Source organism: Electrona antarctica (genome assembly GCF_951216825.1).
Source record: "Electrona antarctica genome assembly, chromosome: 18".
Classification (NCBI taxonomy): Eukaryota; Metazoa; Chordata; class Actinopteri; order Myctophiformes; family Myctophidae; genus Electrona; species Electrona antarctica.
The window spans coordinates 25,430,389-25,453,339 of record NC_136799.1 but is presented as its reverse complement, the minus strand read 5'-3'; the positions used below and the strand labels follow the sequence as shown (position 1 = coordinate 25,453,339).

General features: G+C 41.4%; 2 protein-coding genes across 5 annotated transcripts in view; one reads left to right on the top strand and one right to left on the bottom strand.

Moving 5' to 3' along the window:
- Positions 1-3,752: 3,752 nt before the first annotated feature.
- LOC306941829 (ankyrin repeat domain-containing protein 34B) lies at positions 3,753-8,246 on the top strand (the record flags this gene model as incomplete). The annotated part of the gene is given in 8 exon segments (XM_079527468.1): positions 3,753-3,953; positions 4,296-4,372; positions 4,374-4,434; positions 4,436-4,492; positions 5,311-5,409; positions 5,728-5,836; positions 6,950-7,010; positions 8,012-8,246. Coding segments are annotated over 8 exon segments (900 nt in total).
- A 2,549-nt stretch (positions 8,247-10,795) lies between these two features.
- LOC306942520 (single-stranded DNA-binding protein 3-like) overlaps positions 10,796-22,951 on the bottom strand; it is a 51,000-nt gene continuing 38,844 nt past the window's right edge. For 3 of the 4 annotated variants that reach the window (XM_079528461.1, XM_079528462.1, XM_079528463.1), the window contains 12 exons: positions 22,559-22,618; positions 21,369-21,435; positions 20,143-20,207; positions 19,105-19,166; positions 18,900-18,945; positions 18,749-18,784; positions 18,532-18,586; positions 18,292-18,362; positions 16,231-16,309; positions 15,852-15,880; positions 14,588-14,689; positions 12,063-12,228 (listed from right to left, as the gene is read on the bottom strand). In XM_079528461.1, the coding sequence (XP_079384587.1) occupies positions 12,199-12,228; positions 14,588-14,689; positions 15,852-15,880; positions 16,231-16,309; positions 18,292-18,362; positions 18,532-18,586; positions 18,749-18,784; positions 18,900-18,945; positions 19,105-19,166; positions 20,143-20,207; positions 21,369-21,435; positions 22,559-22,618 (702 nt within the window). In that variant the 3' untranslated portion in view covers positions 12,063-12,198. Of the gene's footprint in view, positions 11,914-12,062; positions 12,229-14,587; positions 14,690-15,851; positions 15,881-16,230; positions 16,310-18,291; positions 18,363-18,531; positions 18,587-18,748; positions 18,785-18,899; positions 18,946-19,104; positions 19,167-20,142; positions 20,208-21,368; positions 21,436-22,558; positions 22,619-22,951 lie in introns of those variants that run through there. The other variant, XM_079528464.1, reaches the window with a different exon arrangement.

Genomic DNA, 22,951 nt, shown 5'->3' with positions numbered 1-22,951 from the left:
GTAGCTCACATTACGTCATGATGGAGGTTGACCTCACGACCATTTCTATTGGTCCACAAACATAAATAAACCCTCCTCTGCCTCTTGCGCAACGCCTCTGAGCTCTCTCTCTCTCTCTCTCTCTCTCTCTCTCTCTCTCTTTCACCTCGCGTCACCAGAAATTTCCACCTCGGAGGAAAACTCTCTCATCATTATGATCTCTCTAATGCGCTTTATTAGTAGCCTGGCGCGGCCAGACTCATAGCGAGGATTCACTGATGTTTCCTCCCCGCATATGAGTCTGGACTTCGTCGCGTCTTCGTCTATCATATGCGGGGAGGATGGAAACATCAGTGAATCCTCGCTATGAGCCCGGCCGCGCCAGGCTACCTTAGTGCAACCAGACTATTGTTATTGTAAATGAGGATACTTTGCCGCGCTACTCCTCCCACAGTTTTTGCCGCACACACTCGAGCCATATGTCAAATCGACCGGCTTCATCAGGAATCGTCTGCTTGTATTTTTCTAAGAGATCCGTTGTATAGTTTAATTGATATTAATTAATTAGTTCTCCATAGACTTAATTAAGGCTCCAATTTAAGTATTTTTTCCCTTGGAGACCGTAAGCGCCATATTTACAAGACTTGGGGGGAGGTTCATAATAATTATGAAAATGTATTGAAAAGGAATTAGATCAGTCGGCCTCATGGTGGCGCTATAACAGCCCACTTTACGTTTTTCCCTATAACTCTTGAACCGTAAGTCGTAAAATCAATCAATCAATCAATTCCTTTTCCATGGATTCCTTGGGTCATGAAGCATCTCCCCATATAGGCCACGCCCATTTCAGTCAGAAAAGAAAATCCATCAAATGTGAATTTTCTTCAAAACACACTTTTTGCTCCTCTTACAGATTTTGTCCAAATCTCACAGAAATCGGTACACATGATCTCTGGACCTATCCGATTAAAACAATACAGGCAGAATTTTGATCGTTAGGCCGTAATCGGCTTCCGAAATTAGTGGGAGGGGACTATTTTACAAAAAACGCCACAAATCACGAACGGAATGTCCAATCCACCCCAAATTTGAATCAGATGTCGCGGGTGGTTTAATCAACCCAGAGACAAAAGCAATTCCATTTTCATCCATAGGGGTCACCGCAAATGCGAAAAATGTAACAGTTTGGTGCAAAAACATGATTTTTGGAGGATCCCCTCCAAATTACTTACACATGATCACAGGGTTGACGTGACATTGGAATTGACTGGCAATATTAGTGTGTGTGTGGGGGGGGGGGGGGGGATATGTAAGCGACTGCGGCAACCACACTTTGCAATTTTACAAAGTTTAGAGTATTATGGCGATTCGTAGAGGATTACAGCGATTCGTAGAGGATTACAGCGATTTGTGGAGGATTACGGCGATTCGTAGAGGATTATGGCGATTCGTAGAGGATTATGGCGATTCGCGAGGATTATGGCGATTCGCGAGGATTATGGCGATTCGTAGAGGATTATGGCGATTCGTAGAGGATTATGGCGATTCGCGAGGATTATGGCGATTCGTAGAGGATTATGGCGATTTGTAGAGGATTATGGCGATTTGTAGAGGATTATGGCGATTCGCGAGGATTATGGCGATTCGCGAGGATTATGGCGATTTGTAGAGGATTATGGCGATTCGTAGAGGATTATGGCGATTCGTAGAGGATTGTAATTGGCTAGCACAAATAGTGGGAGGGGCCTATGTAAGCGATTGCGGCAAACCAGACTTTTCTAGTTTTTCTCTCTGTCCTCTCTCTTTGTCCTCTCTCTCTCTCTCTCTCACACACACACATAGGCCTACACACACACACACAGATTGATTGATTGATTGATTGATTGATTGATTGATTGATTGATTGATTGAATGATTGATTGAAATATGTTTTTGAACAGATTGTAGGTACAGATTGTGGGTACAGTTCACACACACATTTTTTATATTACACTAATTGTATATCTGTTCTTGAGGTAATTGTTTATCCCCCAAAATCACAAGGGCTAATTTGATCTTTAGTAGTGATGAGTAAATTGACATATATTTAGGAATCTTCAAGTATTTCCTCACATTCTTCCCATCCATACGTGTATCGTAGGGAGCATAGTAGGCCTAGCCAGCAAGGCCTTGTATATTCTCACATTAAAAGTGCACAATAAGGAGGCTAGGGAAAAAATAACATTACCTCTGTCTCAACCACAATGAGTTTTGTCTTTTTGAGCACCAATTTACAGTATCATGTGTTTTATTTTATCTGTGTCAGACCAATATAATAAAGCTGTAAATTTGGTAAGGAATCAACGATATGCCCCCTTCTTTTGGCCTCATCAGTTTAAAAAGCTTCAATCTGGGTTTTTTATTATTCCACACATACTTTAGATATAGGAAAAGATCTTCTGAAAAAGTGTGTGTGAGAGATGACGGGAGATCCTGAAATAGATAGCCTAAGGCGAGGGTAGAATATCCAATACAAATTACATTAATCCTGCCAAGCAAGGAATTTGGGAGGGCTGACCAATTAGTTAGATCCTGTTCAATCTTGGCAGTTGTGTAGTTTGACTTGAGTCAATCAAATCTTTCATACATATGTCAAGTATGTTTTTAAGTGACTCAGTGAGCTAAAAACAGTCTCCAAGCTGTGAGCTTGTACATCTTCTATTCTCAACAAAAAACATTGTGGTATTGGTACTTTAACTTTTAAGTACAAAATGTCAGTATTTCTTCCACCTCTTTTCCTACCAGTGTTTGAACACAGGTGGTGGTCAGGAGGAGCGGATGAGGGCCATTCAAAGCTGACTGCTATCAAAGGGCCTCTGGTCCTTTGTTGGACAGACTGCAACAGATGACATTTGCAGCTCAAAACCATTCGTAACTTTGAACGCTTGTTGCAGCCCACATAGGCTACGCATGTGCCACATACAGCCACAGTGGGTTTGGCGAGGACAGAGAAAGACAGGGGCAGGGAAATTACAGAGAGAGAGAGAGCGACAATAACAAAAAGACTATAGTCTCATGTTATTGTCACCTTTTGTTCTGTCTTTTGTTGGGTGGCAAAGAGATAAGGATGTTTTATTCAGGAACTGGCATAAACCCCTTGAAGCAAGTGATGAAATAATGGAATGGAAATTCTGATTTGCCATTGTACTGCATCCAAATGCATTCAGGAAGACTGCTGCTACGTTGTTTGCACAGGAGTGAATAATTAACAACCATCGCAGATGGTGAGTCAAGTTGAGTTCAAGCCATGTCTATTATCAATACAAAGTTTTGTCTTTGGTTTGATGTCTTTATGCCACAGTATTGCTAGCTATCAAATTAACCTGAACATAAGTATATAAGCTGCATTTGTATAGTTTCTGTTTTTCATTAGCACTAATTACTATGCAGAATTTACGTGCTTGCTTACTGTAAATCTGGCCAATTTAGACTGAAGACAAATTATTGTCTTCATTATAAATTATACCTTGACCCCAGGAATATTTTCTGATTGGATGGCAGGTGTCAGTTAAAATGTTATATCAAGTAGGTTACCGTGGTGATATCCAAGAGAAAAGATACAAAAGGCAGTGGTCCACGACAGATTGTTGACTGTTTATAACCCATAAACAGGCCTACTAGATAATTTAGAAATATAACTGTATGTAGGCTTACCTATATTTAAATGTTGCATGTTTATTTATACAGTAGTGAAATGTCTTGCTTATCTAAAACTTATTTCTAAGGCCCAGGCCATGGGGGACCATCTGTCTTACTGCATCAGCATCACCTTGATAAGTGCAGCGTCCCTGGGTAAGCTGTTGGAGGGAGGGGCTCAGGTAAATGGACGTAATCAGAGAGGAGAGACCCCTCTACTAGCTGCCTGCATGGAGCTTCGAGGAGAACCCACTGGGCCAGAGAAAGTAAAACTCCTTAACTATCTGCTCCAGAACCAGGTCAGTTTGCATTGGCTATTGTTCCCAAAATAAAGCTGAAATATATATACAAAATACCACATGTAGCCTATACGTGACTCCAGAAGCTCAAACTATATTTTGAAAGCTGTTGTTACAATAAAAAGGACGATGGGTTGGTTTAGTTACATTTATAAACATTGTGATTTTAGATTTTTTTTTACTCTGTATATTAGGTCTATTGCTTGTCATGTCAGATGTGAGTTTGAGCTAGGTACCCAAATGCTGTTTATTTACTTGGCCCTGCGTGTGCCAACTTTACTATAAGTTGCAATGTTTTCATCATTTTTATTTATCGTGTTGTAAAATAATCCACCCCACCAGGCAGACCCTAATGCACAGGACCGGCTGGGTCGTACCCCTCTAATGTATGCCTGCATGGAACGAGCAGGTGCCCAGGTAGTCCACTCTATTGGCTGCTGGGGCTGATCCCAGCATAGAGGACTACTCAGGAGCCTCAGCTTATGGCATCAGTCTATGCCATCAATGCACAGGAGACAGGACCAGGTTATACCACGTCAGTGTGTTAGGATATCCCAAATCCACACCATACTCAATCCCAAATAGTGAAAAAGTCTAGGGTCTAATATCATATTAAGTAATATGCACCCTACTTCCCATATTGACCACCACAGAGAATAAGTTGACACAGAAGCAGAGCCTTGCTATGCATGGAAATATCCATCTTATACTGTATTTCTATGCAGTGTATATTTAATGAAAGATTAGACTGAAAGGACACAATTGCAGCTATGCATTTCAAGTCAAATTTAAGCATGCACAAACGTGACAGTTTTGGCTTCCTTTCAGTGCAATTTACAATTTACAATAAATTTACAATTACAATTTCCAATTTAGGCATTTAGCAGACGCTCTTAATCCAGAGCGACTTACATTAGGCAAGAACAAAAGTAAGGGAATACATCACATATATAAAATGCATTTATCAAGAAACATGCGTAAGCTAAGAACGTAACTAGAACATATCTATATAATGACACTATACATATTAACTATACATATATACTACTATGCTATACATATGTACTATGATGTGCTATGACTACATACAATGCAATTATTGTGCTGTCTACATGACATGCTATAAGTCTGTTTCAAATGCTATCTAAGTCTAAAAAGTGCTATCTAAGGGGGTAGGATAAGTGCTATGGGCCATGATGGAGTCTGAAAAGGTGGGTCTTCAGACTACGGCGGAAGATTGGGAGTGATGGAAGTGCAAACTTAACTTAAATAGAGGCCATGTGTTCCTGTAGGATTAAGTTAGCATATTCTAATTACAAATTGAAATCAATAACTTAAATGGAACTTTCCACTCCAGGTACTAATGGACGGCTGCTGTGCCAAAGGTCCTGACATCATCATCAATGCCACAGAGATGGATGTGAACGGCGGCCCCGTGACCAAGCACTACCTGAATGTACCTCAGAGATGGATGTGAACGGCGGCCCCGTGACCAAGCACTACCTGAATGTACCACAGAGATGGATGTGAACGGCGGCCCCGTGACCAAGCACTACCTGAATGTACCACAGAGATGGATGTGAACGGCGGCCCCGTGACCAAGCACTACCTGAATGTACCACAGAGATGGATGTGAACGGCGGCCCCGTGACCAAGCACTACCTGAATGTACCACAGAGATGGATGTGAACGGCGGCCCCGTGACCAAGCACTACCTGAATGTACCACAGAGATGGATGTGAACGGCGGCCCCGTGACCAAGCACTACCTGAATGTACCTCCTTCCCCAGACACCTCACCGGTGTCCTGCATGTCTCCCTCTGACATCATCCTCAAGACAGGCTCACCTGAGAGAGGAAACATCTTCAACTTCAGAGGAACTAGTAAGATAGGAACTAGTATTCTTTGGTATACAATGAAATTATGTTCACATTTCTTTCCATATATCTTTTTAATATTTGTGTTAAATTACAACAAATTAAAACTTTTAATATGCTGGTATTTGGTAAGGAACAGTATCATCAGTGCCCATGGATCTCTGTGTATGCAGAAACATGTGCTTTTGGGTATTATCGTATACGCCTGTGTGATAAGAAGGCAAGTCTAGACAAAGCAAGAGGGGGAAATACCTGGTGCTTGATATCACTATATTCAATCATTCATTCTTGAGTAAGAGTAGATCAGAGTGTGGAGAGAGGAAGGCACGGCTCACCCTGTAATTAGTGACACATTGTTATGAATCAAACATTACCAAATAGTGGAGTGCCTAAAACACCCTTAGATGTTGTAAAATCACTGTAAACCACAACATCTGCCAGATGGTTTTTCAAAAACAGTTACTACACAGTAATACAATACATATAACTGGAAGGTTTCATGCAATAAACAAAAAAGTGCCAAATAATGTAGGTCTCCAGTGACATTTAGCAGAATGGTTGCTAGGTAACACATTAAAAAATGGGGGTGTTTATTAACATTTATCTGGCATAAAACTGACAGTCTGGTTTAGCTCCATTTTCGGGATCAATAGCCAGATCTTTCTTGGCACACATAGCCTCAGTCATTTCTTGAGTTTTCCAACTCTCCTATTTTTCTCTCATTAATTCTCTATATACTACCCTTCCACGTAGTCCACCCAATAAATCAAAAAGTTGATTAACAGCTTACTCAACCAATTACAATCTAGGACAGAAACTATCTGTTTGATAATTACTCATTATTCCATTTACCTAGAACTGTCTATATGGAAGGGAACTAGCATAGTGTCATAGTGCAAGCACACATGAATAGCGGGCCTGTCCCTCACAGTGCACAGTGACATTTGGCTGATTTCTGCCTACTGCTATGATTTGCTCTTGCACCATATAGGTCAACAGGGAAGTAGCAGCAGCAGCTTACCCCCCGGTGACATGACTCCAGCGGAGTGGTCCGGGGCACCCAGAAGGTGGTCTGAACTCTGAACCATATACCTGACACATCTCAGCAATCTCAACAAGGCTTCCGAGGAGGGCGTGACCGCGTGAGGCAGGGAGGCCTGCAGAAGGAGGGAGGACATAAGTAGGGAGGCTGGCGCAGGGGTGGGTGAAGAGAAAGGGCAACCTTTTTCCCCAATGGGACTTTTTCCCCAACGCACCTTTTTCCCCAATGGGACTTTTCCCAACGCACCTTTTTCCCCAGCGCACCTTTTTCCCCAACGCACCTTTTTCCCCAGCGCACCTTTTTCCCCAACGCACCTTTTTCCCCAGCGCACCTTTTTCCCCAGCGCACCTTTTTCCCAACGCACCTTTTTCCCCAACGCACCTTTTTTCCCAACCCACCTTTTTCCCCCAATGGGACTTTTTCCCCAACGCACCTTTATCCCCAACGCACCTTTTTCCCCAATGGGACTTTTTCCCAACGCACCTTTTCCCCCAACGCACCTTTTTCCCCAACGGGACTTTTTCCCCAACGCACCTTTTTCCCCAACGGGACTTTTTCCCCAACGCACCTTTTCCCCAACGCACCTTTTTCCCCAACGCAACTTTTTCCCCAATGGGACTTTTTCCCCAACGCACCTTTTTCCCCAACGCACCTTTTCCCCAACGCACCTTTTTCCCCAACGCACCTTTTCCCCAACGCACCTTTTTCCTCAATGGGACTTTTTCCCAACGCACCTTTTTCCCCAATGCACCTTTTTCCCAAAGCACCTTTTTCCCCAACACACCTTTTTCCCCAATGGGACTTTTTCACAACGCACCTTTTTCCCCAACGCACCTTTTTCCACATCGGACGGGGCCTGTACTACGGCTCTTACCTCTTCAAAGAGACATGAAATGTTGGTGTTATTAAAGAGATGAGGAGATAAACCCTTACTACTCCAGGACAGCGAGGAATCTGAGGGAGTTTGGTTCAGGACAGAGAAATCAGAAACAGAAGAGATGAGGTAGAGGTAGATGACGACTACCATAACAGGTCCTCTTTCAGTGTCTCTGTCGTTCTTACAGAAGACCATTCCTGTCAGGCAGGACAGAGCAGACAAGCGCCTAAGAGAGTCCTGACGTCTGGATACTCAACCTCAGACAGAATGACCCCAAAGAGCTCTGCCAAGTGCCAACAAACTTCCCCTTTGCCCCTCACATCTCCGGCAAGTTTAGGAACACCCTCCTTTGTCTGAATGTCATCCCACCCTCTTTTTACCTTCCGCCCCTGGCTGACCAGCTTTCGCCCTCAAAGGGCAGGAGAGACTGGAGCGTGGCATATGAGCCTCACCCCCCAGCTCTGATCCACAACCCTCTTCAGGCAGGACGCCCCTGAGACTGGCCCTTCTGGCCCCATTACACCTCGCCTCTTCCATCATCTCCCCGCTCGCCTCTCTCTGCTGTGAGATGGGCCAGAAAAAAATGTTTTCTCCATAATCCAATAATTAGTTTAAAGATATATTATTATACAGTTGGTCATCATGTCATAATCATAATGTAGCTTCCCTTTCACAAATCGTTAGAGAAGTAGAGCCAAAACAAAACTACATGGAATTCAATGGCAAAACATACTGTACAGTTACAGTACATACAAATGTTTATCAAGTTTCTATAAATCCAAAAAAAGAAACATGTTCATGGCAAAAGGAGTGAAGTCATTTTATTTGTTTTTAATATGTATCTACAACAAGGGGGACACAGGCAAAAACGACCGACAACTTGATGAAAAATAAACAAAAACGAAAAACAAATTACATTTATCATTGATGCAGTTTTCCCACCTTTTTTCCAATAAGCAACATTTTTTGTCTAAAGAAACTTTACAATATAAAGAAACGTACGAAGAACCTCTTAGTTTACTACACAAGACATTTAGGATCTGAAACTACCCTAACATGAGATACAAAGCAACCACCCCCTTCCCCCCAAGGACAGACTGCCTCATATTCAATACTGCTTTGTCATCAAGAGGAAAATGAGGAACAGAACAGAAGAATCTCTCCTTTTCTCCCCCATCCGCTCATAACCTCCGACCCCCCCCCCCCCCTCCCTCCCACCACCCCTTATCTCACCCGCACCCATGAATGTTACAGTATTATACATCAGCACAATAGAAATACAGAAATGATCAACGTTGTGACGGTTTTACTTACAGGACAGAAAGAGAGAGAGGGAGTAGTGTATTTTATACAACAGTATCTCATAGTACAAGGGAGGAAACCCATGTTCCCTTCAAATTTTCTAGCTCCTTGTTTCAAGAAGAACAAATCTGTTTTTGTTTTCCTCTTTAAATTTCTCCCCCACCTCTTTTTTTTTTTCTTTTTTCTTTTTTAAATAGATTTTAAAAAATCCTTCATAGTAAAGTCAGTACTCTGGGGTCCTTGGTGTCGTTTGGAGAGACAGTGCGTTGTGTACATGTGCCCTGCTTTCCGTTTCAGTGATCAGTGGCTGAGAAAACCCAAGAGAAGCTGAGATGCATTCGCAGCAGTGTGAGTGATGACTAAGGGACCCTTCCATCATGAAAACAGACCATTTCCCCTTCGCTCTGGAAAAGTATCTGCTAAGAGAGTAAAACCAATACTGGTGACCAACGACATGGCCCCATCATACAAGAGCAGAGGAGAGCGAGGTCTTTAGATCGGTTTCTTTTTAAACCACTTGAACCCTACAAACTTAGTTGACCAGGGTCCCCCAGGGTCCCATCCCTTGACCACTCCTTTTCCCTCAACACCAAATGTGTTCGCCAAAAATAGCCGATCCATAAGCTCACAACTTGTGGTGTTGTGAGCTTGTAGGTTTGCTAATTTCCGACGAATGTTTGCCTATTATGATATGCTCAGAACAGGGAAGCTACAGGGTTCAAGTGGCTAATTGTTTTGAAAGGAATCTGCTTGACAGTGAGTTAGCTAAAGCTGCTCAGTCTTGGCCAACAGAGGTCCTTCCGCGTCCTGTTGGACTCTGGCTTTGTGATGTACAATGAAACCCCAGGTTGTCTGCGATGAGGTGCGGTTATGTACAGTAAAGCCCCAGGTTGTCTGTGATGAGGTGAAGTACCATATTGGTACGCAGCAGCTCCAGTTTGTTTTGTTTGTCATTCATATAAATTTCTGGTTTAAAGACATGCCATCTCTTTGAACAAAATACACAATTGCCCAAATCAGCACACCTCTGATCAGCTTGTTAGTTGTGATTTGAAATATCAAAACATGTCAATGATATCAAAATGCATTTTACAGTATTTACAAAAACAAAACAAAAATTGGGAGGGAAAAGAAAAGGCTTCAAATAAGATGGAGAATTACAAAATCAGATAGAACGAGAGAAAAGGGTTGTATGCGAGTATGTGTGTGCATTAGTGAGCATTTGTGTCGTCTGGTGTTATTGGCTAGGTAGGAGGGTGAAAACGGGTAAAAGACGGACAGGGTCTTCTCTCCAAGGTGAACGAAGGGAGCGAGGCCACTAGCTACAGTCGCCATGGCAACAACTCACCACTTCCTGATTTGCTACACTCGGCCAGAAGAAAGCTAGGGGTCCAATCAGAGTCCATCCCCCCTCATGCAGGGTCGGGGGCAGAGAGGGAGCACTGCATCCTGGGTAATGCGCACACAAGAACAAATCCCAAATGTCCTCTCACGGGCAAGTTACACCGACAGTTGTGTAGAGTAATAATTTCACAGAGAGCGCATACAGATAGATCACAGTGTGTTTTAAGGGCGCGTTTTCATGTTACGAGTGATTTATACTTAGTTGCGCACTGGTATTGTGCACTGAAATTAACAGATCTACAAGCTCACAATGCATCACAGTACCACGTACTGTGAGCTTGGAGATCAGCGCACAACCAACTACAACTCAGGCTTTAATGACACAAAACCCTCCTTAGTGTACACGACAACTCAGCTTTTTATGTTGGGAGTAAACGAGAGACAGAGGCGATGAGACAGTGACTGAAGATGTATAGAACAGGCTTTGGATATTTACACAGTTGCTACAAGTTCTGGAGTTAAAAACAGGGAATAAAACCTAGCAATCAAGTACAATGATGCATGAGACAATTCAAATATAAATAAATATTGCTGTGCATTTTACTGCATGGAAGCTAAAAAATAAAATAAACAAAGAAACAACTAAACACAGATGTCATGTGAACAAGATAATTAAACAGTTAGACCAGAGCAGTTTAAAAGCCTTGACATAAGTTATAAAGCCTCTCTGGAAGATGGAAAAAATAAAACCTAAATTTTAAGTACCATGAAGGATTGAGTCTTACCTTCTTGATTGGGCCTATTGGGGGCGCTGCAGTCATACAGAACGTGTTTTAGTTAAACCAAGATTTCATCAAGTTTTTCCCTATAGAATGGCAACTTGGTGGGGGTTCGATGGAAAGTGTACTCGACATTCTGTACACACATTTATTATGTGTGTGTATCCTGTCTTCATTATAGCAATGTGCACTTAAGAGAAATTAAAATAAATTGGAAACCTAATATTAAAATGATCATGATCATCATATACCAATAATAATAATAAAAAAGTCATGATACATTACATACAAAGAAAGAAATATAATGGAAAATGTTCATTGATCATCACAACACCTCTGTCAAAAATGTACACACAGAGAGAAAGACAAAGGGGCAAAGAAAGACAGAGGCCATTTCATCTGTCCCAGCACTGAACGCATTGGGAACAAAAAAAACTAAACAAAAACACAAAATAAGTCCAACATAATGCTTGAGAAGCTTCTAGAAGGCTGCTACCAGACCCCCAACACGGTGTCCTCAGCAGAGGGCAGTGTTATCCAGTCTCATTTCTCACTTCCTTCCCGTGGCTCATTGTCCAGACCCTGACATGAAGCCAGGGAGGCCAGGGCCAGAATCAGAGAGGAGGCTCTTCCTGCGGCTCTGCGACTGCTTCCTATTCATACCGGCGGCCATCTTGCACACTCCGGGAGGCCCCGTCTTAATCAGAGTCCCAGCATGCTCAAGGGGTGTCCCAGAAGGCTGTGTGGCCAAAGAGTTCAGAGAGGAAAAGGGGCAGTAGGGGGGAGGTTTCCAGTTGGGGAGTTTGGGGGAAAGAGTGTGTGTGTGTGTGTGTGTGTGTGTGTGTGTGTGTGTGTGTGTGTGTGTGTGTGTGTGTGTGTGTGTGTGTGTGTGTGTGTGTGTCCAATCCGAGGTGAAGTAGGGGATCAGGGAATTAAAATAGATCAGGTGGAGAGGTAAAAAAAATAAGGGGGAGGGAAATAAAACAAAACAAAAAAATACAAAAAAGGACAAATAAAATAAAAATCACACACTCATCGTCATGTTGGGTGAATACTGAAAAGAGAGAAGGGGGAGGGGGTGTCACAAATGAGTGGATATGTAACTGACAACATTGAAACAGCAGAGGGCCCGCAAGCTCAGCCCTTAAAGGTAATGGCTGATTTATACCAGGTTGTGTGCCGTGTTGTGCAGCTAAAATAGCAGATTTACAAGCTCACGAGATGTTGTGAGCCTGTAGATTGTCTATTTTTGGTGTGTGACACTGGCGCGCAATTGAGTGTGAATTACCCTTAATAAGGGAAGCACAGACTCCAGGTTCTAGCTAGGTGACTCACATAGTATTTGTATTTTTAATTTCAACATTGTGCAGATTGGTTGAATCGGGAGTATTAGTTATAAAGCCTGTCTATGCTCTGGCTTTCCAGTGGGGGGCAGCGTAAGAGGCCTGCACAGTTTTATTACAGGACCAAAAGGAGCAGTAGCCTCACAACCCTCGCTGCCTAACAGTACTTATGGAACGTGTCCTCATAAAGCGTGGGTTGGATCGACGTGCCCACGAGCGAGGTGCCTCACTCTGTGAGTCTGTGCATGTATAGCTCTCTGGAAATGATATCCAAAGAGCTCCACTGCTCAAAAAAACATTTGCTGTGGACACGGCCTCTTAGACCAGTGATTCTCAACCTGTGGGTCAGGACTCAGGACCCCCAGGGGGGTCCCTAAATGATTTGCTGAATGTGCAACATTGTTTTCAAACTTAATGGGTTACTTCAGATTTTTGGACTTAAACTGTAGGAAATACTTGCCATCAATATAGTGGTTGAAAAAGTATTCATTGATTGCATGAGTCCTGTGGAGGGAGTTCTTGTCTGGTTTTGGTGAATATCAAGTAGTTCCGGTCATTTGGTGGGGGCACTGGGAGCCACCCATTAAAAATAACTAGCGTCATTTGTATTGTTGACCTTGGAACTATTGTTTTGTGCTGCTGCTGGCGTAGTGTGGACAGAAACAATAGTTCCATGTGAGGTTTTTCCGAATGTTTCCCTATATGGTAGAAATAGGTCAACAATACAAATGACGCTAGTTTTGTGGACACCAAATGACCGGAACTACTAAATATTCACCAAAACCAGAGCAGAACACCCACCACGGAACTCAGGCAATCAATTAATACCTTTGCAACCACTATATTAATGGCAAGTATTTCCTACAAATTAAGTCTGAAAATCTGAACTAACCCTTTAAACAGTAAACAAACAGTATACTGTATGTGCATACATGGTAACTGCACATTTATAAAGTGACAATTTAAGGACCTTTAAGACCTTTTTAATACTGCTAAAATAAAATAAAATATAAGACCACCACTGTGTCAAAAGTCATCAACAAACTATACTTAAAAAATGTCAAACATTGAGAAATATTGAGAAAATAGGTGATCAATAATAACACGTTGCAAGGCATTAAGGTCCTAAAAAGGTTGAGAACCACGGTCTTTAAAAAAGAAAGAAAAATAACTAGTAACTAGGATGGACACTAGGTTTGATTTAACTGTTCTGTGGTCAAAATACCTAACATTTCTGGTTGTTTTGTTTATATTAACTGTCATTGTGTCAGTAATCAAGTGGGTAATGAAGTTTAAGTGATTAGTTAAGTAGCTGTAATGCAAGCAGAACTAAAGCATTGTGGAACATGACTCTTGCAGTCTTTGTTTACATTGGTATGGGTCCACTGTTGGTTATTCCAAAAAACACCTAAGACCATAACTATCATCAAATAAGTGAAAGCGGTGGCTGGTGGGCACAAAGCATAAATAAAGAACGTTTTAATTCCAAAATGTGCCAACTGGATATAGAAACACGACTGAATAATATGACAAAAGCCAAAGAGGAAGGGATTTGAAACCACAATAGGACTGCAACCATCAATTATTTTCTTATTCAATTAATTGAAAAAGTAATTGATAGAATAATTTCTAATTGACAAGAGTTGTAGTTATAGAGTTTTTAAATACTCAACTAAATCGATTAGTCTGATACTAGGTCATTGTCGCACAAACATCTGAAATCTGGAGAAAATAAACTGAAATAGCATATCTACAAGCAATGTAGATATGCATGTACTTCTGGGTCAGCTATTTTTGCTACTAAAAAAATTAAAAGGTGAAATGTCACATTTTTGCCCTAAAATACATTATTTTCATTCAAATCGATTATCGATTTTTTTTCATAATCGATTACATCAATTAGTTTCATGAACTGTTGCACCCCAATACCACAATCACTAGTTTGAGATTTCATTTGATTTTTTAAGGACTGATTCCTCTGCTTGCATTGTGCCAATGGTATGTTCATGTCACAGGTCAAGGGGGGAAAGGCTGTTAAGGGTGAGAGGTCGTTTCATGGGCTCTACTTACACTTTCACTTTGGAATGGGTTCAAGAAGTTCCCGCCCATCTCGCCATCATCTCGCGGCGTGCCGGGAGGGTTGTTCATGCCCCCCATGTTATTAGGAGAGTTCTGGAGAATGATGCAGAAGGAAGGGGTGAGAAAAACAAACGCTTCAGTGGTTTCAACTTACAAAAATACATTATGAATTAATCACTTACAGTAAGCCCCATTAGTAAAAACATCTGATCTACATTCACTTCTAGATTTTAAAATAATACCATCTGATCTACATTCACTTCTAGATTTTAAAATAATACATTTGTTTTATTTCAGAAATGTTTTTTCTTTTGTAAAATCTAAATCTAGTATTTCCTTTAATAGTCTTTTTGGTGAATGGCGACACCCGGTGATATTTCAGAATGCATGTATTTATTAACGTTAAATAAGTAAGTAAAGTATTATTAGTGTTTAGAGTTGTAAAAAAATATATATTGTTGAGGAATGGTTATAGTGAAAAATATACCAGTGAAGGATTACGAGCGCCAACCCTAAAACATGATCATCAGGTATTATTATAATATAAGAGAGGAAGAACTTTTTCCAAAAAGTGTACAGTATTTGTTAAAATCATGCTTTTATGTGGACACGCCCACCAGTTCATTAAGTATGCCTGGTTTGCCTGGTGGGTGGTGATGGGTGGTGATCCACCTGAACTGAAGCCGCACCCACAGCTGTAGTTGTATGATAAAGGGGGAGGGGCTGATAGTTTGATGTCACTATATTACAGTTTATTTCATTGGCCCGTTTGACTGTCAAGGGTTCAGCCTCCAGGAAGAAACCCTAAATACAAAGTTAATACACCATTGCACATAAGAACGACTCCAGGGTGTCTAATGAAGTACTGTCACCTCATAGACGCATGAAAAACACAAAAATTGTGGCACTCTATCTTTAACTAATAGTGTACTAATTAGTATTTTGGAATATATTGTGATAAGGATAGGCACTAATAAGCTTCCACCTATGGCTTTTCGATCACCTTAAAAGAACTGTTTAATTTGTAATGTCTCTCTGAAAAAGGAAAAAGGTCGAAATAAACTATTCATTCATTCATTCAAAATACTCGCAACTCATAAAATTGGGTCATACACTGAGATTTGGTCCATTTGTAGACTCGGTGCGTTACACACCCATAAGGTCCATTTGGCCCCAGATCCCCACGTTGAGAATCAGTGGTCTATGCACTATACACTACTAATAATTAACTTCTAGGAAAGCAATGCTTACAAACCTTTGGCAACCCATCCATATCTCCAGAGCCTGGAGGGGAATCACAAGAGGGAGCGGGAAAAGAAATGAAAACATGAAAATGAGGGGAAAGAAAAGTGATAATACTGTCACAAGGATTATGGTCTAGTGATTAATATATTGGCACTGTCAATGGAAACCTTGTATGTCCGAACCATTGTTCCACTGGATCCAATGTAGTTGTTTGTTAATACTTTATTAATTAATTCATTGGTTAAAAACAAATACGCTCATCCACAAGCTCATACTGTGAATGGAATAGCAATATGGAGATACAAGGTTTCTGCCCGAGAGAAATGATATAAGACAATGTGGTTTATTTCTTAAAACAGTGCAAACACTCATAAAGTGCTTTAACTCACCTAGAGATCCGTTCATGTGGTGTGGTTCCATAGATCCCATAGCTCCCATTGGCCCATCAGGCCCAGGTCCCATGGGGAACTAGGAAAGAAGATTGGGAGCAATCTTTGTTAATAACCATAACACAACATTACTTTTACAGAGTTAGGTTTAAGGTGTCTTCTGTGCCTACATACTGTAAACAAACACATTTGTACTCAACTTGATGAACTTGAAAGGCAAAATTCCCACACATCTTAGCTTACTATTAGGTGTCTTGTTTGGTGTTTCTCCTTTCGCCTACTTATGGCACACCAGTAGTAGAAATTATCTCCAAACTTTGCACAAATGTAAGTCAAGGGTTGGGACATTCAACCTTCATCATAACGTTTTTTTTTTTTTACTTTGATATAGTCAGACAAGATCGTTCCCCACTTTTGGCCAGTAGGCGGCTGGCTCTACTGTGTACATGCATCTACAGGGAGCACATGCCCCCATTTATATCAACAGATCTGCACTGGAAACTGAGCAGCTTCAAATTCCACATCAAGCAGTTAGGGGGTGGGACCCTAACTGCTTGCTCTGTAAGATTTGGTGGGGGGGGCGGGGTGTGTGGTGGCAGTTGAGGGTAATGGGCGTGGGGGTTATGGAGGCAGGGCGGTAAGGGGGATGCGGGTAGTGCTTACTGGCCCCTTACTGGGCCAGTAAGGGGGTGCTTCACATACAGTAGGATGGGGCGAAACGCCAAATGCCAGGGCACTTTTTTCTAGTTAATTAAATCCATGTTAATACAAGTAAAATCTGTGTGAATTCTGTATTTAACTTTGTAAATACATTTGAACTTGATTTGATGAACTTCTTTATAATGCAAAAATTCCACACATGAATCAATTTTATACATGGCAGGTGAGATTATAAATTAAAGGCCTAAGTGACAAATAAAATTAAACAAATAAAGTACCAATGAAAGGGACCAAGCAATGGGCCAATGGGCGGGAACATAACAGTACACAAAACCAAATGGGTTTAAAATGGCCAGACAGTAAACAAAAAGACACTCTTCATAAAATCAACACATTACTACCCAGCCCTCTAGGCAAGATTGTGGCACTAGTGCCAGAGAAGTCTACAAAATAAGCAGAGAAGAGATCTGTAGTCTAGGCCAGGGGTTCTCACCGTTTTTGGCTGGGGACCCCCGGAAATGCTTTGGCCATGTCTCGCGAGTCCCCCCACCCCGCCATTCTGAGCATAAATACCACTAATAACCCTGTGCACGTGTACCACGGATAATCATGTAGGCTGTTCTACAATGAGGCCTATGGATGCTAGCGGCGGAAGATAACGGAGGCTTAAAAAAAGAAAAGAAAAAAATTGTAAAATATAGTTGTTAATGAAAGTTTTTAATGAAATCTTGTGTATCTCGTGGATGGCTCAGATGGAATTAGTAACTTTCCACAAGATATCTCGAGGATAGCACGGAATGGTTTAAGAAGCTTTAATGTCAAGCTAGCTCATATTGGAACAAAAAGAAAAGAAAAGGCAACATGTTTGGGCCAATATGAACTAGCCTGACATTATACCAAGAGTGATATTTTTGTTTTCGTTTTTCTTTTTTGAGCCAAAGAGCACCATCAAATTATTCACAAGCCTTGATTGCAAAATGTTATGGGTTTCAATGTTGTTTTTTCTTTTTAACAACTAGCTTGATAAGGCTAGGCAACACGTCTTTGAAAACAAATCCAAAAGAAGCAACCAGTTTCACTACTTGAGCCCCACTACTTGAGCCCTATTACATCAGCTATTTTTATAGAAATAAGCCCAAACTATAAAGCAACGGGCAACTATGAATATTAAGCTATGTTACAGGACAACTAGCCCAAAGTTGCTTATAATAAGCAGACCTGGCAACACTGCAAACCAGCGCTTTCTGCAATTTGCATAGTGGAAAATAATCTTTCGTCGGCATACTGTTTTTGTGCAGATAAAAAATGCTAGTCTGTAGCAATATCTGTCTTTGACTGGTCTGGACAAGTTGCCTTGGTCTGGAGTCACCTATTGAATTGTAATGCTGGAGATTAACTCACGTTGGGTCTGTTGCCTCCCGGACCAATGGGGTTCATCATTGTATAGATGTTTTCACTGGAGTTAGTAGAGTCTGAGAAAAGAGGCAAGACACAGCAAATTAGTAAAAAAGTCAGTAAATATAAATAAAATATAATACAGGACATGAGTAGGAATGGGGACACAGTTCATGCTTTGTCAATGAAGGAGGAAGAGGAACAAGGCTATTTGTTAGTGCTGGGGGACATAGTTTGGTGACGCACCACCTGGGCTGGGCATGATGGGAGTACCAGGTGGGCCTCCTCCTCCTGGGGGACCCTATGGAAAACCATGAGAGAGGTCAAAGGTTAAATACATCATCAGAAAAGAAAGCTTAAAATTCCCAAAACCGCATCATCCTGTATAACCAGGGCCATTTTCTGAAGTACATTGTGGCAAGCTGCCACAGTAAACGCTCCCAGTGGTCAGATAGTTACTCACCACATAGTTGCCTGGAGATGAGGAAGAGTAAGCTATCTGCAGGGGGAGAAGAACAGAGAGAGGACATGACAAGTTAGCGGATCACTGGGCCCGAGGATAACAAGACTGAATCTATGTAGTTGTGTCTGAGCCTCCAGGGATTGTGACTCACAGAGTTAGCATTAGGTCCCGGCCATGGCCCTCTTCCTCCAGGACCCCTGGGGGAGAGACGGGACAGATGGAGAGTGGCAGAGAATGGAAAGAGAGGGAGAGGGGAAGAGGAAAGGGGATGGATGGCAGCAGAGACATAAGATGTTAGAAGATGAGGCTTAAAGGGTACAGTGATATGGATAAGAGTCCTTTGTGTTTTAACTTACATGTTCATTCCCGGCATGGGACCGCCCATAGAATTGGGAGGAGGCCTCATGCCCCCATAGTTCTGTACAAACAGAGATTAAAACAACGTAAACCCCCAAACAGAAACAACCAGCCGTCTTCTATACAAAGTATTATAGCAGGACATAAATGCTCGTCATATATCGCAAGGCATGTTTGTACATAAAAGGAATTTGTCTTGGTGGGTTTCGTGAATTAGACTGAATGATGACAATATCGACAAATAGTTACACAGCAAGTCCTCAAACTTGGGTGAAGAAATATGGATTTTTGCATTTGTTTTTATTAGTTAGTTAGTTTATTTGTCTCTGTCATTTATCACATCTGTTGTACAATATACAAAGGTTTGTGTTTTACAATTGACCGAAAAGGAAAGGGCTGAAGCCGAAGCTTACTATGCCCACCTTATTGACAATTTACTGAATTATTACATAAAAAAGGAAAACAAAAGCCAAAATAAGGAAAACAAGATGCAAGGTTGTTGCACTTCATACAAAAACAAAGCACAAAATAGAGTGAAAAGAAAAACAATGCTGGACATTTGATTTTTGACAGAAAAAGCATTTCCAGATGTCTTGATACATAGCTGATTGATGAGAAAATGATGACAGTTTTCTAATATTAATTAACCCTTACCCCCCAAATAATATTAACCCATTTTGGGCGGGAACCCCTTTTGGTGTTTTAAACATTATGTCATAATTTAGCTATTGCAAAATAGCAGATCTACAAGCTCATAGCGCGCCACTCGGTGGCGCGCTATGAGCTTGTAGATCTGCTATTTTTGAAAAATCGTGAAAATATTTATTTCAGAAAACTGGAGGATTTAGAAGATTTTTTTTAGAATTTTGAGGTCAGGCCTAAATGGGTTAATATTGCTCTCATGCACACAGGAGGTAATAGTAGCAACACAGAATAGTGGCAAGACTGGAGGTGACTGTAGAAGACAGTAGCATCTATGTGTGCACGTCAAACTATCCAGCATCTATGTGTGCACGTCAGACTATCCAATGTCTCACCTGTGGTCCCATGGCCATTCCTCGTGGAGGGTTCATTCTCATTGGTCCACCCATGTTAGGATGTCCTGAAAGAAAAGACAAGCTGTCACACACTGACCAGAACCAAACGCATACAAATCCACTTTATGGCTCATCTCTTAACCACATTACCCACACCAGTGTCCCTATTCTGGTGGGAACATTCAGCAGAAATAGCAGATGAGAATCTCACAATGCGTCGCGATGTGACACGTTGTGAGCTTGTATATCAGCTATTTTCGGAAAAGAGATTTAATTTGTGTAGAGGGAACAAAGTCATCTGAGGGGCTCCAGATTTAATTTGTGTAGAGGGAACAAAGTCATCTGAGGGGCTCCAGGTCAACAAAGTATATGGTTAATAAACTCAAGAATTAAGAGATGCCACAGACAAGACTAATCTAATCCCATTTAGTTGTAAGCTTGGAGCTGTAATCCCCAGTCAAACCACCATGGAACCCTAAGAGACACCGTGCGCACACGCACACGCACACACACACACACACACATGCAACAATAAGCATTTCTTCATTGTTCCGTCTTGCATAATTCACCATTTGTCAGCCTTCTGATTGGTCCCTGACTGACTAACCAGCAGGCTCTTTCTGCCTTGTTCCACCTTGTTTATGTTGAATTGGCTAAAACATCATTTTTGGAAAAAACTAAAAACATGATATGCCCAGTCACCATGTTGCTGCATCAGTGATGTTCCTTTTTACCGACACCAAGTTTAAAATAAGAATTGAGTGCACAGAATATCAATACTAAGCAACTGAAAAACATGAAAAACCATTTCAATGGTAGTGGATGGAGAGAAAGGATTTTTGTCCAACTATGAAACAGCAACCAATGGGTGCGAAGAGGGGCACAACCACTTGACAAAGGGTGAATTGTTCAATTTTATATTGTTCGTTTTAACTTTTGTATATTTATCCCATTAATTCAATTTATGTTGTAGAGCACGTTGCAAAATTGTGCTTTACATTACAGTTGTGTTAACCACTTAAACCCCAGCATCCGTATTATGGGGAAAGCGTTCACAGTTCGTCGATCAAGCAATTTTCAGTGAAAGCTTTCACCACAATAACAGAAAATACACTAGTATGGAGCCCTGAGGGACTCCGGTAAACCATATGGGGTTTAAGTGGTTAATGAAACGCCCTTGGTGGAGAGACCTCTGCATGTAAATATGACAATGCATTGGGTCTTACCTTGCGGTCTGGTCGGGTCCAGACTGTTTGGCAGGAGAGGCTGGGATCCAGGGATGCCCCCAGGAGGCTAACGCAAACGGGAAGACAAGAAACGGATTAAAGTGTGCCAATATTCATAAAATAAAAAAGACATCAGCTGTCATGCTCCACTGGTAAAGGAAGACCAAAGAAGAGGCAAAAAACACTTAATGTAGAACAAAAATCACACCCGTGTGAACTGAGTGGTGTAAGGTTTTATATAGCATGATCAGCTGTGGTCTGACGTAATGTCTGACGTTAAAGATCTTTGGCTAGGTAGACTCGTCTTCTGATGTGATGATTTGTGACCATGAAGTTGATTCAGCTGGAGTTTTTGTCCGATGTGAGGTATTATATAAGGTAAGGTATTATATAGCCTGATCAGCTCTGATCTGACATAATGAAATCACACCTGGATGTGATTTCACAACTGGCTTTTTTTGTGCAGAGAAAATGAGCATGGTTGCTACGGTCATCCAGTTCACCCGGGTGTGATTTAATTACGTCAGAAATTATTTTGAACATAGCAACCATGCTCATTTTTTTCTGCACACAAAAGCCAGTTGTAGGAGTGGTTTACACCACTCAAAAAGGGTATTGAACAGATACAGGAAAGAACATGTGTAAAAAAATAAATAAACAGCTTAAAAGATCAACAATAATCAATCTCCATAAATTGGTCCTCACTAAAATATTCAGAGGCAGGCTGTGAGCAGCTTGAAAATGTCTGTGTTACTATACAACACATAAGTTGGAACAAAGAGGCTTGTGGCAACTCTGACTAGTGACTACTATTCAGCATTTGCTTGATGATTTGACTGATGCATAATGGTGAATTTTTATTTGTGAATAGTTTAACTCAATTATTTTCTTTTTATATTGATGAATCACAACACGTTGTTCTGCATTACATGTAGCACAGTGAATGGTGTATTGTGTATTTTTCGATCTTATTCTTTTTTTCTTTCTAAATGCCTTAAAATAACATGCCAATGAAATAAACCTGCCATGCCTAGCCAGGACCGATGTATGTAGATAGAGGTCTGAATAACAATCCAATGTCTTCATTTATCCATGTGTGTAACTCAGAGTGTGTACGATGTAACCAAATGGACCCCGTTTGTACACTTAGAGTTAAAGACAAGAGCTGACAGGAGAGCCGTGTCGGATACCTGATTTGGCATTCGGAGTGATGGGCGCGGTCCACCTGGATACCGGGGTGACATGAAAGGCTGAGTAGAGGAATGGAGAGAAGGGGGGGGGGGGGGTGTAAGGAAAAAGAGGGACACAAAGAGAAGGATGTTTCCATTATTGATAAATCTAAGCACACTCAAAGAGGGGTATCACTAAGGACATACAGATGGATGGTGTCGATGGAGAATGGAGGATGACAGTGAAGTGGGTGAAACTTTGTTAACCCCGGCCTCATTTAAAAGCCACAGACAGGACCAGCTGCTGTACACAACACCACTGACACACTCAAGTGTTTGTGTGCGTGCACGTGTGTGTTTATACCTGCTTTGGTACACAACATGAACTTGATATTGTGCGTGTGTGTGTGTGTG